This window comes from Gigantopelta aegis, chromosome 6 (assembly GCF_016097555.1).
Source record: "Gigantopelta aegis isolate Gae_Host chromosome 6, Gae_host_genome, whole genome shotgun sequence".
NCBI classification, from domain to species: domain Eukaryota; kingdom Metazoa; phylum Mollusca; class Gastropoda; order Neomphalida; family Peltospiridae; genus Gigantopelta; species Gigantopelta aegis.
Window position 1 is genome coordinate 78,116,263 of NC_054704.1, and position 17,797 is coordinate 78,134,059.

A 17,797-nucleotide genomic window follows, 5' to 3' on the forward strand; every position below is an offset into this window, starting at 1 on the left:
GATAAGAATCGAGTTGTAAGAGCGCTCAGATTAACAACTAGCGGGTTATACGATAAGAATCGAGTTGTAAGAGCGTTCAGATTAACAACTAGCGGGTTATACGATAAGAATCGAGTTGTAAGAGCGTTCAGATTAACAACTAGCGGGTTATACGATAAGAATCGAGTTGTAAGAGCGTTCAGATTAACAACTAGCGGGTTATACGATAAGAATCGAGTTGTAAGAGCGCTCACACTAGCAACTAGCGGGTTATACGATAAGAATCGAGTTGTAAGAGCGCTCAGATTAACAACTAGCGGGTTATACGATAAGAATCGAGTTGTAAGAGCGCTCACACTAGCAACTAGCGGGTTATACGATAAGAATCGAGTTGTAAGAGCGCTCACACTAGCAACTAGCTGGTTATACGATAAGAATCGAGTTGTAAGAGCGCTCAGATTAACAACTAGCGGGTTATACGATAAGAATCGAGTTGTAAGAGCGTTCAGATTAACAACTAGCGGGTTATACGATAAGAATCGAGTTGTAAGAGCGCTCAGATTAACAACTAGCGGGTTATACGATAAGAATCGAGTTGTAAGAGCGCTCACACTAGCAACTAGCGGGTTATACGATAAGAATCGAGTTGTAAGAGCGCTCAGATTAACAACTAGCGGGTTATACGATAAGAATCGAGTTGTAAGAGCGCTCACACTAGCAACTAGCGGGTTATACGATAAGAATCGAGTTGTAAGAGCGCTCACACTAGCAACTAGCTGGTTATACGATAAGAATCGAGTTGTAAGAGCGCTCAGATTAACAACTAGCGGGTTATACGATAAGAATCGAGTTGTAAGAGCGCTCACACTAGCAACTAGCGGGTTATACGATAAGAATCGAGTTGTAAGAGCGCTCACACTAGCAACTAGCGGGTTATACGATAAGAATCGAGTTGTAAGAGCGTTCAGATTAACAACTAGCGGGTTATACGACAAGAATCGAGTTGTAAGAGCGCTCAGATTAACAACTAGCGGGTTATACGACAAGAATCGAGTTGTAAGAGCGCTCAGATTAACAACTAGCGGGTTATACGATAAGAATCGAGTTGTAAGAGCGCTCAGATTAACAACGATAAGAATCGAGTTGTAAGAGCGTTCAGATTAACAACTAGCGGGTTATACGATAAGAATCGAGTTGTAAGAGCGCTTAGCAACTAGCGGGTTATACGATAAGAATCGAGTTGTAAGAGCGCTCAGCGGGTTATACGATAAGAATCGAGTTGTAAGAGCGCTCACACTAGCAACTAGCGGGTTATACGATAAGAATCGAGTTGTAAGAGCGCTCAGATTAACAACTAGCGGGTTATACGATAAGAATCGAGTTGTAAGAGCGCTCACACTAGCAACTAGCGGGTTATACGATAAGAATCGAGTTGTAAGAGCGCTCAGATTAACAACTAGCGGGTTATACGATAAGAATCGAGTTGTAAGAGCGTTCAGATTAACAACTAGCGGGTTATACGATAAGAATCGAGTTGTAAGAGCGCTCACACTAGCAACTAGCGGGTTATACGATAAGAATCGAGTTGTAAGAGCGCTCAGATTAACAACTAGCGGGTTATACGATAAGAATCGAGTTGTAAGAGCGCTCACACTAGCAACTAGCGGGTTATACGATAAGAATCGAGTTGTAAGAGCGCTCACACTAGCAACTAGCGGGTTATACGATAAGAATCGAGTTGTAAGAGCGCTCAGATTAACAACTAGCGGGTTATACGATAAGAATCGAGTTGTAAGAGCGCTCAGATTAACAACTAGCGGGTTATACGATAAGAATCGAGTTGTAAGAGCGCTCAGATTAACAACTAGCGGGTTATACGATAAGAATCGAGTTGTAAGAGCGCTCACACTAGCAACTAGCGGGTTATACGATAAGAATCGAGTTGTAAGAGCGCTCAGATTAACAACTAGCGGGTTATACGATAAGAATCGAGTTGTAAGAGCGCTCACACTAGCAACTAGCGGGTTATACGATAAGAATCGAGTTGTAAGAGCGCTCACACTAGCAACTAGCGGGTTATACGATAAGAATCGAGTTGTAAGAGCGCTCAGATTAACAACTAGCGGGTTATACGATAAGAATCGAGTTGTAAGAGCGCTCTAACAACTAGCGGGTTATACGATAAGAATCGAGTTGTAAGAGCGCTCAGATTAACAACTAGCGGGTTATACGATAAGAATCGAGTTGTAAGAGCGCTCAGACTAACAACTAGCGGGTTATACGATAAGAATCGAGTTGTAAGAGCGCTCAGATTAACAACTAGCGGGTTATACGATAAGAATCGAGTTGTAAGAGCGCTCAGATTAACAACTAGCGGGTTATACGATAAGAATCGAGTTGTAAGAGCGCTCAGATTAACAACTAGCGGGTTATACGATAAGAATCGAGTTGTAAGAGCGCTCAGATTAACAACTAGCGGGTTATACGATAAGAATCGAGTTGTAAGAGCGCTCAGATTAACAACTAGCGGGTTATACGATAAGAATCGAGTTGTAAGAGCGCTCAGATTAACAACTAGCGGGTTATACGATAAGAATCGAGTTGTAAGAGCGCTCAGATTAACAACTAGCGGGTTATACGATAAGAATCGAGTTGTAAGAGCGCTCAGATTAACAACTAGCGGGTTATACGATAAGAATCGAGTTGTAAGAGCGCTCAGATTAACAACTAGCGGGTTATACGATAAGAATCGAGTTGTAAGAGCGCTCAGATTAACAACTAGCGGGTTATACGATAAGAATCGAGTTGTAAGAGCGCTCAGATTAACAACTAGCGGGTTATACGATAAGAATCGAGTTGTAAGAGCGCTCACACTAGCAACTAGCGGGTTATACGATAAGAATCGAGTTGTAAGAGCGCTCAGATTAACAACTAGCGGGTTATACGATAAGAATCGAGTTGTAAGAGCGCTCAGATTAACAACTAGCGGGTTATACGATAAGAATCGAGTTGTAAGAGCGCTCAGATTAACAACTAGCGGGTTATACGATAAGAATCGAGTTGTAAGAGCGCTCACACTAGCAACTAGCGGGTTATACGATAAGAATCGAGTTGTAAGAGCGCTCAGATTAACAACTAGCGGGTTATACGATAAGAATCGAGTTGTAAGAGCGCTCACACTAGCAACTAGCGGGTTATACGATAAGAATCGAGTTGTAAGAGCGCTCACACTAGCAACTAGCGGGTTATACGATAAGAATCGAGTTGTAAGAGCGCTCAGATTAACAACTAGCGGGTTATACGATAAGAATCGAGTTGTAAGAGCGCTCAGATTAACAACTAGCGGGTTATACGATAAGAATCGAGTTGTAAGAGCGCTCACACTAGCAACTAGCGGGTTATACGATAAGAATCGAGTTGTAAGAGCGCTCAGATTAACAACTAGCGGGTTATACGATAAGAATCGAGTTGTAAGAGCGCTCAGATTAACAACTAGCGGGTTATACGATAAGAATCGAGTTGTAAGAGCGCTCAGATTAACAACTAGCGGGTTATACGATAAGAATCGAGTTGTAAGAGCGCTCAGATTAACAACTAGCGGGTTATACGATAAGAATCGAGTTGTAAGAGCGCTCAGATTAACAACTAGCGGGTTATACGATAAGAATCGAGTTGTAAGAGCGCTCAGATTAACAACTAGCGGGTTATACGATAAGAATCGAGTTGTAAGAGCGCTCACACTAGCAACTAGCGGGTTATACGATAAGAATCGAGTTGTAAGAGCGCTCAGATTAACAACTAGCGGGTTATACGATAAGAATCGAGTTGTAAGAGCGCTCACACTAGCAACTAGCGGGTTATACGATAAGAATCGAGTTGTAAGAGCGCTCACACTAGCAACTAGCGGGTTATACGATAAGAATCGAGTTGTAAGAGCGCTCAGATTAACAACTAGCGGGTTATACGATAAGAATCGAGTTGTAAGAGCGCTCAGATTAACAACTAGCGGGTTATACGATAAGAATCGAGTTGTAAGAGCGCTCAGATTAACAACTAGCGGGTTATACGATAAGAATCGAGTTGTAAGAGCGCTCACATTAGCAACTAGCGGGTTATACGATAAGAATCGAGTTGTAAGAGCGCTCAGATTAACAACTAGCGGGTTATACGATAAGAATCGAGTTGTAAGAGCGCTCACACTAGCAACTAGCGGGTTATACGATAAGAATCGAGTTGTAAGAGCGCTCAGATTAACAACTAGCGGGTTATACGATAAGAATCGAGTTGTAAGAGCGCTCACACTAGCAACTAGCGGGTTATACGATAAGAATCGAGTTGTAAGAGCGCTCACACTAGCAACTAGCGGGTTATACGATAAGAATCGAGTTGTAAGAGCGCTCAGATTAACAACTAGCGGGTTATACGATAAGAATCGAGTTGTAAGAGCGCTCAGATTAACAACTAGCGGGTTATACGATAAGAATCGAGTTGTAAGAGCGCTCAGATTACAACTAGCGGGTTAGACGATATACAATCGAGTTGTAAGAGCGTAGCAACTAGCGGGTTATACGATAAGAATCGAGTTGTAAGAGCGCTCAGATTAACAACTAGCGGGTTATACGATAAGAATCGAGTTGTAAGAGCGCTCAGATTAACAACTAGCGGGTTATACGATAAGAATCGAGTTGTAAGAGCGCTCAGATTAACAACTAGCGGGTTATACGATAAGAATCGAGTTGTAAGAGCGCTCAGATTAACAACTAGCGGGTTATACGATAAGAATCGAGTTGTAAGAGCGCTCAGATTAACAACTAGCGGGTTATACGATAAGAATCGAGTTGTAAGAGCGCTCAGATTAACAACTAGCGGGTTATACGATAAGAATCGAGTTGTAAGAGCGCTCAGATTAACAACTAGCGGGTTATACGATAAGAATCGAGTTGTAAGAGCGCTCAGATTAACAACTAGCGGGTTATACGATAAGAATCGAGTTGTAAGAGCGCTCACACTAGCAACTAGCGGGTTATACGATAAGAATCGAGTTGTAAGAGCGCTCAGATTAACAACTAGCGGGTTATACGATAAGAATCGAGTTGTAAGAGCGCTCACACTAGCAACTAGCGGGTTATACGATAAGAATCGAGTTGTAAGAGCGCTCAGATTAACAACTAGCGGGTTATACGATAAGAATCGAGTTGTAAGAGCGCTCACTCAGATTAACAACTAGCGGGTTATACGATAAGAATCGAGTTGTAAGAGCGCTCAGATTAACAACTAGCGGGTTATACGATAAGAATCGAGTTGTAAGAGCGCTCAGATTAACAACTAGCGGGTTATACGATAAGAATCGAGTTGTAAGAGCGCTCAGATTAACAACTAGCGGGTTATACGATAAGAATCGAGTTGTAAGAGCGCTCAGATTAACAACTAGCGGGTTATACGATAAGAATCGAGTTGTAAGAGCGCTCAGATTAACAACTAGCGGGTTATACGATAAGAATCGAGTTGTAAGAGCGCTCAGATTAACAACTAGCGGGTTATACGATAAGAATCGAGTTGTAAGAGCGCTCAGACTAGCAACTAGCGGGTTATACGATAAGAATCGAGTTGTAAGAGCGCTCAGATTAACAACTAGCGGGTTATACGATAAGAATCGAGTTGTAAGAGCGCTCAGATTAACAACTAGCGGGTTATACGATAAGAATCGAGTTGTAAGAGCGCTCAGATTAACAACTAGCGGGTTATACGATAAGAATCGAGTTGTAAGAGCGCTCACACGATAAGAATCAACTAGCGGGTTATACGATAAGAATCGAGTTGTAAGAGCGCTCAGATTAACAACTAGCGGGTTATACGATAAGAATCGAGTTGTAAGAGCGCTCAGATTAACAACTAGCGGGTTATACGATAAGAATCGAGTTGTAAGAGCGCTCAGATTAACAACTAGCGGGTTATACGATAAGAATCGAGTTGTAAGAGCGCTCAGATTAACAACTAGCGGGTTATACGATAAGAATCGAGTTGTAAGAGCGCTCAGATTAACAACTAGCGGGTTATACGATAAGAATCGAGTTGTAAGAGCGCTCAGATTAACAACTAGCGGGTTATACGATAAGAATCGAGTTGTAAGAGCGCTCACACTAGCAACTAGCGGGTTATACGATAAGAATCGAGTTGTAAGAGCGCTCAGATTAACAACTAGCGGGTTATACGATAAGAATCGAGTTGTAAGAGCGCTCACACTAGCAACTAGCGGGTTATACGATAAGAATCGAGTTGTAAGAGCGCTCACATTAGCAACTAGCGGGTTATACGATAAGAATCGAGTTGTAAGAGCGCTCAGATTAACAACTAGCGGGTTATACGATAAGAATCGAGTTGTAAGAGCGCTCAGATTAACAACTAGCGGGTTATACGATAAGAATCGAGTTGTAAGAGCGCTCAGATTAACAACTAGCGGGTTATACGATAAGAATCGAGTTGTAAGAGCGCTCAGATTAACAACTAGCGGGTTATACGATAAGAATCGAGTTGTAAGAGCGCTCAGATTAACAACTAGCGGGTTATACGATAAGAATCGAGTTGTAAGAGCGCTCAGATTAACAACTAGCGGGTTATACGATAAGAATCGAGTTGTAAGAGCGCTCAGATTAACAACTAGCGGGTTATACGATAAGAATCGAGTTGTAAGAGCGCTCACACTAGCAACTAGCGGGTTATACGATAAGAATCGAGTTGTAAGAGCGCTCAGATTAACAACTAGCGGGTTATACGATAAGAATCGAGTTGTAAGAGCGCTCAGATTAACAACTAGCGGGTTATACGATAAGAATCGAGTTGTAAGAGCGCTCACACTAGCAACTAGCGGGTTATACGATAAGAATCGAGTTGTAAGAGCGCTCAGATTAACAACTAGCGGGTTATACGATAAGAATCGAGTTGTAAGAGCGCTCAGATTAACAACTAGCGGGTTATACGATAAGAATCGAGTTGTAAGAGCGCTCAGATTAACAACTAGCGGGTTATACGATAAGAATCGAGTTGTAAGAGCGCTCAGATTAGCAACTAGCGGGTTATACGATAAGAATCGAGTTGTAAGAGCGCTCAGATTAACAACTAGCGGGTTATACGATAAGAATCGAGTTGTAAGAGCGCTCACACTAGCAACTAGCGGGTTATACGATAAGAATCGAGTTGTAAGAGCGCTCACACTAGCAACTAGCGGGTTATACGATAAGAATCGAGTTGTAAGAGCGCTCAGATTAACAACTAGCGGGTTATACGATAAGAATCGAGTTGTAAGAGCGCTCACACTAGCAACTAGCGGGTTATACGATAAGAATCGAGTTGTAAGAGCGCTCACACTAGCAACTAGCGGGTTATACGATAAGAATCGAGTTGTAAGAGCGCTCAGATTAACAACTAGCGGGTTATACGATAAGAATCGAGTTGTAAGAGCGCTCAGATTAACAACTAGCGGGTTATACGATAAGAATCGAGTTGTAAGAGCGCTCATTAACAACTAGCAACTAGCGGGTTATACGATAAGAATCGAGTTGTAAGAGCGCTCAGATTAACAACTAGCGGGTTATACGATAAGAATCGAGTTGTAAGAGCGCTCAGACTAACAACTAGCGGGTTATACGATAAGAATCGAGTTGTAAGAGCGCTCACACTAGCAACTAGCGGGTTATACGATAAGAATCGAGTTGTAAGAGCGCTCAGATTAACAACTAGCGGGTTATACGATAAGAATCGAGTTGTAAGAGCGCTCACACTAGCAACTAGCGGGTTATACGATAAGAATCGAGTTGTAAGAGCGCTCAGATTAACAACTAGCGGGTTATACGATAAGAATCGAGTTGTAAGAGCGCTCAGATTAACAACTAGCGGGTTATACGATAAGAATCGAGTTGTAAGAGCGCTCAGATTAACAACTAGCGGGTTATACGATAAGAATCGAGTTGTAAGAGCGCTCACACTAGCAACTAGCGGGTTATACGATAAGAATCGAGTTGTAAGAGCGCTCAGATTAACAACTAGCGGGTTATACGATAAGAATCGAGTTGTAAGAGCGCTCACACTAGCAACTAGCGGGTTATACGATAAGAATCGAGTTGTAAGAGCGCTCACACTAGCAACTAGCGGGTTATACGATAAGAATCGAGTTGTAAGAGCGCTCAGATTAACAACTAGCGGGTTATACGATAAGAATCGAGTTGTAAGAGCGCTCACACTAGCAACTAGCGGGTTATACGATAAGAATCGAGTTGTAAGAGCGCTCAGATTAACAACTAGCGGGTTATACGATAAGAATCGAGTTGTAAGAGCGCTCAGATTAACAACTAGCGGGTTATACGATAAGAATCGAGTTGTAAGAGCGCTCAGATTAACAACTAGCGGGTTATACGATAAGAATCGAGTTGTAAGAGCGCTCAGTTATACAACTAGCGGGTTATACGATAAGAATCGAGTTGTAAGAGCGCTCAGATTAACAACTAGCGGGTTATACGATAAGAATCGAGTTGTAAGAGCGCTCAGATTAACAACTAGCGGGTTATACGATAAGAATCGAGTTGTAAGAGCGCTCAGCGGGTTATACGATAGAATCAACTAGCGGGTTATACGATAAGAATCGAGTTGTAAGAGCGCTCAGATTAACAACTAGCGGGTTATACGATAAGAATCGAGTTGTAAGAGCGCTCACACTAGCAACTAGCGGGTTATACGATAAGAATCGAGTTGTAAGAGCGCTCACACTAGCAACTAGCGGGTTATACGATAAGAATCGAGTTGTAAGAGCGCTCAGATTAACAACTAGCGGGTTATACGATAAGAATCGAGTTGTAAGAGCGCTCAGATTAACAACTAGCGGGTTATACGATAAGAATCGAGTTGTAAGAGCGCTCAGATTAACAACTAGCGGGTTATACGATAAGAATCGAGTTGTAAGAGCGCTCACACTAGCAACTAGCTAGAGTTGTAAGAGCGCTCAACTAGCGGGTTATACGATAAGAATCGAGTTGTAAGAGCGCTCACACTAGCAACTAGCGGGTTATACGATAAGAATCGAGTTGTAAGAGCGCTCACACTAGCAACTAGCGGGTTATACGATAAGAATCGAGTTGTAAGAGCGCTCAGATTAACAACTAGCGGGTTATACGATAAGAATCGAGTTGTAAGAGCGCTCAGATTAACAACTAGCGGGTTATACGATAAGAATCGAGTTGTAAGAGCGCTCAGATTAACAACGATAAGAATCGAGTTGTAAGAGCGTTCAGATTAACAACTAGCGGGTTATACGATAAGAATCGAGTTGTAAGAGCGCTCAGATTAACAACTAGCGGGTTATACGATAAGAATCGAGTTGTAAGAGCGCTCAGACTAGCAACTAGCGGGTTATACGATAAGAATCGAGTTGTAAGAGCGCTCAGATTAACAACTAGCGGGTTATACGATAAGAATCGAGTTGTAAGAGCGCTCACACTAGCAACTAGCGGGTTATACGATAAGAATCGAGTTGTAAGAGCGCTCACACTAGCAACTAGCGGGTTATACGATAAGAATCGAGTTGTAAGAGCGCTCAGATTAACAACTAGCGGGTTATACGATAAGAATCGAGTTGTAAGAGCGCTCAGATTAACAACTAGCGGGTTATACGATAAGAATCGAGTTGTAAGAGCGCTCACACTAGCAACTAGCGGGTTATACGATAAGAATCGAGTTGTAAGAGCGCTCAGATTAACAACTAGCGGGTTATACGATAAGAATCGAGTTGTAAGAGCGCTCACACTAGCAACTAGCGGGTTATACGATAAGAATCGAGTTGTAAGAGCGCTCACACTAGCAACTAGCGGGTTATACGATAAGAATCGAGTTGTAAGAGCGCTCAGATTAACAACTAGCGGGTTATACGATAAGAATCGAGTTGTAAGAGCGCTCACACTAGCAACTAGCGGGTTATACGATAAGAATCGAGTTGTAAGAGCGCTCACACTAGCAACTAGCGGGTTATACGATAAGAATCGAGTTGTAAGAGCGTTCAGATTAACAACTAGCGGGTTATACGACAAGAATCGAGTTGTAAGAGCGCTCAGATTAACAACTAGCGGGTTATACGACAAGAATCGAGTTGTAAGAGCGCTCAGATTAACAACTAGCGGGTTATACGATAAGAATCGAGTTGTAAGAGCGCTCAGATTAACAACGATAAGAATCGAGTTGTAAGAGCGTTCAGATTAACAACTAGCGGGTTATACGATAAGAATCGAGTTGTAAGAGCGTTCAGATTAACAACTAGCGGGTTATACGATAAGAATCGAGTTGTAAGAGCGCTCACACTAGCAACTAGCGGGTTATACGATAAGAATCGAGTTGTAAGAGCGCTCAGATTAACAACTAGCGGGTTATACGATAAGAATCGAGTTGTAAGAGCGCTCACACTAGCAACTAGCGGGTTATACGATAAGAATCGAGTTGTAAGAGCGCTCACACTAGCAACTAGCTGGTTATACGATAAGAATCGAGTTGTAAGAGCGCTCAGATTAACAACTAGCGGGTTATACGATAAGAATCGAGTTGTAAGAGCGTTCAGATTAACAACTAGCGGGTTATACGATAAGAATCGAGTTGTAAGAGCGCTCAGATTAACAACTAGCGGGTTATACGATAAGAATCGAGTTGTAAGAGCGCTCACACTAGCAACTAGCGGGTTATACGATAAGAATCGAGTTGTAAGAGCGCTCAGATTAACAACTAGCGGGTTATACGATAAGAATCGAGTTGTAAGAGCGCTCACACTAGCAACTAGCTGGTTATACGATAAGAATCGAGTTGTAAGAGCGCTCAGATTAACAACTAGCGGGTTATACGATAAGAATCGAGTTGTAAGAGCGCTCACACTAGCAACTAGCGGGTTATACGATAAGAATCGAGTTGTAAGAGCGCTCACACTAGCAACTAGCGGGTTATACGATAAGAATCGAGTTGTAAGAGCGCTCACACTAGCAACTAGCGGGTTATACGATAAGAATCGAGTTGTAAGAGCGTTCAGATTAACAACTAGCGGGTTATACGACAAGAATCGAGTTGTAAGAGCGCTCAGATTAACAACTAGCGGGTTATACGACAAGAATCGAGTTGTAAGAGCGCTCAGATTAACAACTAGCGGGTTATACGATAAGAATCGAGTTGTAAGTGCGCTCAGATTAACAACTAGCGGGTTATACGATAAGAATCGAGTTGTAAGAGCGCTCAGATTAACAACTAGCGGGTTATACGATAAGAATCGAGTTGTAAGAGCGCTCACACTAGCAACTGGACAGTCGAAGAAATCGTGACAGAACATAGTTGACCAACTTTCTGCTGGCAGTTGGTAGTCTTAGTCTAGCATTACATACGGTTATTTTGACAATCCTACCACCCGGCAGTGAAATATATTTTATATGCACTTTTCTATGGACAAGACAACATATACCATGATATTTGTTATATAACTAGAAAAGAATTTTTAAAATCGTGAGGTGTTACATAACAAGGTTTGGTAGCTGACAGTTTTATTTCCCAAGTTTTGAATTTCATTTTACAGTGGTACTGTAATCCATTAAATTGATATAACAGGAAATAACTCATGCTGGGGATAACCCAAAAGTACGAGTTTTTGTCAGCTTGCTAAGTTATGCAACATCGGGGTTGCAGAACATTATTTACTGCAATACATTTTGACAGTTTTATTACATCTATATAAACTGTTACTGCAGATGCATTTTTGTTGTTAGACGACTGAGATTCACAAAAAAAGGTCAACAGCTTTGAATATGCCTTTCATAGACACTGCGGTGGGTATTAATATATAAAAACTGTCAGACCTTGCTATATCTTTGAACGATGTGGACAGGAGAGAGTTCTATCAGGAGTTGTGTCCACGACAGGCGTGACTGAACAGGTACCTGATGCCAAAAATTACCCATACCCTACATATAATTTAGTGTTAGAGTGGTCACTCGAGAAACAACGTGTTAACGGATCAATCGACAGTCATGGACACGTTGGGTTTTACTTCGTCCCAGCCACTACCGCACGACTGGCATATTAAAGACCTTAAAATGTATTGTCCTGTTAGTGAGAAAGTGCATATAAAAGATCCCTTGCTGCTACTCGATACTGAAGTAGTCTGTGGAGCGACACCGGTTTTTCTCCCCCTTTCTTTTTTGTTCTTTTTTCTTCTTTCTGGATACCAGAAAGCCGTAGTTTAAAATATGCCGAGATGTCGTTCATAAATTAATTTTTTCTTTTTTTCTAAACGAACAAACTAGGTCGCTGCCTAGGGCAGTCTGAATTTATGCGATAATTTATATTTTTAATATTAAAATTAGTTATCAACAGTCAGAAGACAGCGTGTAGTTGGGAGACCAGCCTGAGGAGAATTAACGATTATTCATACTCTAGTCAAGTACACTTGGTAGAGAGATCGTAATAATACATTTTAAGTAAACGGAATTAATTTCTTATGTTTAAAACTAATGTATATCTGTTGTATGTATGTATGTATGTATGTGTGTATGTATATATGTGTCATATCATGCAAAAGATGTATTTGTGCATCACGGATTGGTTAGATGTATATTGAGTATGAAAGGTATAAATTACACTTAGATCATACACATTTTTAAATACATTTTAAAATCATCGAACACTGTTCTTCGGTATTCTTCACTCATATCCAGCGGGGCACTGGTTACAACGATATATATTGTAATAAGTAATCATAATGATAATTCAGTTTTTAGATTTTCATTCCAGGGATGTTCATAAAGTGTGTAATAAGCAGGACCACCCCCACCCCTCAAAAAAAAAAAAAAAAAAAAGAAGAAATCAACAAAAAAATCAACAAAAACCAAAAAAAAAAAAAAATAACAACAACAAACAAACAAAAAAAAAAAAAAAAAAAAAAAAAAACCCAGCAACAACACACACACACACACACAAAAAAACCAACCGGAAACTGAAGTAAAAAAAATTAAAATTTGGTGAAGCGAAACTGCAATTTTAAGTCAACTAGTTTAAGACTGAAAGTTTCTGGGTTCGCTTCGCACTACTGCACAATCCAACGTTGATACACGGCTCAAAGAGGAGGCGTAACTAAGATATCTTACGTGGTATAAATACATAAATAAATTAAACTGAATGAAAACACCGATTATTTTGTTCTTGTAGTTGAATAAATAATCTAGACAGATGACATTCTAAATAATGATTTAGAATCAATATTGCATTTAGTGTCGACACAAATAGTTTTTGTTTTGCTTTTATTCGAAGAAGTGTTACCAACCTTGACTACATAGACCGAATGCGTTTTTATTGCAACATTCGCAGATTTACAGTGTTAATCACACATTTAGACAGCATACAGAACGAATGGGCTGTTTTCCTTGATTTGTGTAAAGTACGGGCTTTGGGTGAATTGAAGAATAATCAAACATTAAACACAAACTAAATTAGATAAATACTTTTAATCCTCAGGAAACAATTTTGTTAATCTATCAGATTTTAAACTATTTTATTAATGCTTTTCTTAATAAATATTGATATTAAGAACCGAAAAATAAATTTTAAAAATCTACAACCCCCACCCCCCACCCCACCCCCCACCCCCCAAATCAGTGGTATATATTTATACGGAAAACAACATAAAATCGGAATGGCTAATAGTATCCAACACCACAGCACAATAATAGAAAATATATACATATACAATTATTTACAGTTATTTACTGTTAGTACAAATGTACAAATGTACATACATAAGTAGGACTAATGGATTTTGAATCATGGCTAGTAAATTTTGAAAACTACTGATCCCATGGCAAGTGGATTTTAAAAGATTCGAGCAACCCTGATTTACACATAATACACTTTTCTGTGTCATTGGTATTTCTTCAAAATAGGGGGGGGGGGGGGGAGGGAAGAGAACTTTAAAATGTTGGATGTGAACAATAACAATACAATACAAGTCTATATGCATGTTTCGAAAAAAAACCTCTGGTACCAATGGTATGGAATGTTTGAATAAAATAATAGGGTTTTTTAAAAATATGATTTGTTTCTAAATATCGACCACCGATTTGGAATTCATATCTTAAATCCCCCATCCCCCCAATGCAAACCCCACTCTCGTGGCATAGTTTCTGTAACATAGCTAAAACACCATTTAGTCCAGTCAAAATAAGGTTTGACCAAAAACAAATTGCAACAGATTTTTTTGCAGCTGTTCTGACACCCTACCCCTACCCCTACCCCTACCCCTACCCCCACTAGGTTCTAGGTTAAACCTTTTTGTAACTTTAGACCTACTGTTCCAACTGTACTTGATAAGACTCAGTACCTTTGCAATTTGTTCTGTATAATGCCCTTTATGTAACCTCAGACCTACTGTTCCAATTGTACTTCATAAGACTCAGTACCTTTGCAATTTGTTCTGTATAATGCCCTTTATGTAACCTCAGACCTACTGTTCCAACTGTACTTGATAAGACTCAGTACCTTTGCAATTTGTTCTGTATAATGCCCTTTATGTAACCTCAGACCTACTGTTCCAACTGTACTTGATAAGACTCAGTACCTTTGCAATTTGTTCTGTATAATGCCCTTTATGTAACCTCAGACCTACTGTTCCAAATGTACTTGATAAGACTCAGCACCTTTGCAATTTGTTCTGTATAATGCCCTTTATGTAACCTCAGACCTACTGTTCCAACTGTACTTGATAAGACTCAGTACCTTTGCAATTTGTTCTGTATAATGCCCTTTATGTAACCTCAGACCTACTGTTCCAACTGTACTTGATAAGACTCAGTACCTTTGCAATTTGTTCTGTATAATGCCCTTTATGTAACCTCAGACCTACTGTTCCAACTGTACTTGATAAGACTCGGTACCTTTGCAATTTGTTCTGTATAATGCCCTTTATGTAACCTCAGACCTACTGTTCCAACTGTACTTGATAAGACTCGGTACCTTTGCAATTTGTTCTGTATAATGCCCTTTATGTAACCTCAGACCTACTGTTCCAACTGTACTTGATAAGACTCGGTACCTTTGCAATTTGTTCTGTATAATGCCCTTTATGTAACCTCAGACCTACTGTTCCAACTGTACTTGATAAGACTCGGTACCTTTGCAATTTGTTCTGTATAATGCCCTTTATGTAACCTCAGACCTACTGTTCCAACTGTACTTGATAAGACTCAGTACCTTTGCAATTTGTTCTGTATAATGCCCTTTATGTAACCTCAGACCTACTGTTCCAACTGTACTTGATAAGACTCAGTACCTTTGCAATTTGTTCTGTATAATGCCCTTTATGTAACCTCAGACCTACTGTTCCAACTGTACTTGATAAGACTCGGTACCTTTGCAATTTGTTCTGTATAATGCCCTTTATGTAACCTCAGACCTACTGTTCCAACTGTACTTGATAAGACTCGGTACCTTTGCAATTTGTTCTGTATAATGCCCTTTATGTAACCTCAGACCTACTGTTCCAACTGTACTTGATAAGACTCGGTACCTTTGCAATTTGTTCTGTATAATGCCCTTTATGTAACCTCAGACCTACTGTTCCAACTGTACTTGATAAGACTCGGTACCTTTGCAATTTGTTCTGTATAATGCCCTTTATGTAACCTCAGACCTACTGTTCCAACTGTACTTGATAAGACTCGGTACCTTTGCAATTTGTTCTGTATAATGCCCTTTATGTAACCTCAGACCTACTGTTCCAACTGTACTTGATAAGACTCGGTACCTTTGCAATTTGTTCTGTATAATGCCCTTTATGTAACCTCAGACCTACTGTTCCAACTGTACTTGATAAGACTCGGTACCTTTGCAATTTGTTCTGTATAATGCCCTTTATGTAACCTCAGACCTACTGTTCCAATTGTACTTGATAAGACTCAGCACCTTTGCAATTTGTTCTGTATAATGCCCTTTATGTAACCTCAGACCTACTGTTCCAACTGTACTTGATAAGACTCAGTACCTTTGCAATTTGTTCTGAATAATGCCCTTTATGTAACCTCAGACCTACTGTTCCAACTGTACTTGATAAGACTCAGTACCTTTGCAATTTGTTCTGTATAATGCCCTTTATGTAACCTCAGACCTACTGTTCCAACTGTACTTGATAAGACTCAGTACCTTTGCAATTTGTTCTGTATAATGCCCTTTATGTAACCTCAGACCTACTGTTCCAAATGTACTTGATAAGACTCAGCACCTTTGCAATTTGTTCTGTATAATGCCCTTTATGTAACCTCAGACCTACTGTTCCAACTGTACTTGATAAGACTCAGTACCTTTGCAATTTGTTCTTGATAAGACTCAGTACCTTTGCAATTTGTTCTGTATAATGCCCTTTATGTAACCTCAGACCTACTGTTCCAATTGTACTCGTTAGACTCAGTCCCTATGCAATTTGTTCTAGGTTAGTCCTTTTTGTAACCGTAGATCTACAGGAATAATTGTATCTTGTTTGACTCAGTACCTTCTTATCGGTTTCCTTCTTCTTTTTGGCGGTGAACGACTTCTCGTACTTGTCCGTGAGCTCCTTGAGCTTGATCTCCCACTCCTTGTTGATCTCTTGCGACAGTTTGGCTTTCTCGTGTTTGCGAGTGTTCTGGAACGTCTTGAACATCTCGTCCTCCTCCTTCCGCAGTCGCTCCTCCAGCTCCTTCTGGGCATTGAACAGCTGTTCTCGCTTCTTAGCCTGAAACAGATGCGAAAACATTTATAAAATAGGTCACGAATGTCCCAAGGTTTTTCAAATCGTAAAACGAAAAAGCAAAGGTATAATCTTTGCCTTGGTCTCTATTTAAGTGCCCTATATCCTATTAAGATTAAGGCAAGTCCATTCCAAGTCTAATCTCTGGCAAGGCCACCCCAAGCCCAATCTCTGGCAAGGCCATCCCAAGCCCAATCTCTGGCAAGGCCATCCCAAGCCCAATCTCTGGCAAGACCATCCCAAGCCCAATCTCTGGCAAGGCCATCCCAAGCCAAATCTCTGGCAAGACCATCCCAAGCCCAATCTCTGGCAAGGCCATCCCAAGCCCAATCTTTGACAAGGCCATCCCAAGCCCAATCTCTGGCAAGGCCATCCCAAGCCCAATCTCTGGCAAGACCATACCAAGCCCAATCTCTGGCAAGGCCATCCCAAGCCCAGTCTCTGGCAAGGCCATCCCAAACCCAATCTCTGGCAAGGCCATCCCAAACCCAATCTCTGGCAAGGCCATCCCAAACCCAATCTCTGGCAAGGCCATCCCAAGCCCTATCTCTGGCAAGGCCATCCCAAGCCCTATCTCTGGCAAGGCCAGTGGTTGGGTTTGGGACAGATGGAGGTAGAAGCCAAAGTAACCTTTAAATATATATATTTTAACAATATTAATTTCTGTATATTCAATATTTCAAGTCGTCATAATGTTTGTAGCAACCCAAGAAAGGATTTTACGTCCCAATAATTTTGTAATCATGAAAACATATATACTAAGACAAAAAGGTTTATCAATTAGGTGCTATTGCATTGTATTTCAAAAGCTATATCCCATGACGTCAGAGATATGCATTCATTTTGTATTAAAAATATCCTGGTACATATACTGACAAATGATGTATCAATTAAATCCAGTGTCCGATTTCACTTTGAAAATAACGAGTTTTCTTTTATTTATTGCTAAACCTTTTTGCTTTAGTATATTATGAAATAAACGTTCGAGTCACTATAAGTATTATTAGGAAGACTGGAAACACACAGTATCGATGA

General features: G+C 40.6%; 1 protein-coding gene across 2 annotated transcripts in view; it reads right to left on the reverse strand.

Moving 5' to 3' along the window:
- The window catches only part of LOC121374910 (hillarin-like), a 76,823-nt gene that overhangs the window by 22,604 nt on the left and 36,422 nt on the right, over nt 1-17,797 (reverse strand). For both annotated transcript variants that reach the window (XM_041502043.1, XM_041502042.1), the window contains exon 2: nt 16,526-16,747. In XM_041502043.1, coding sequence (XP_041357977.1) covers nt 16,526-16,747 — 222 coding nt within the window. The remainder of the gene's footprint in view (nt 1-16,525; nt 16,748-17,797) is intronic.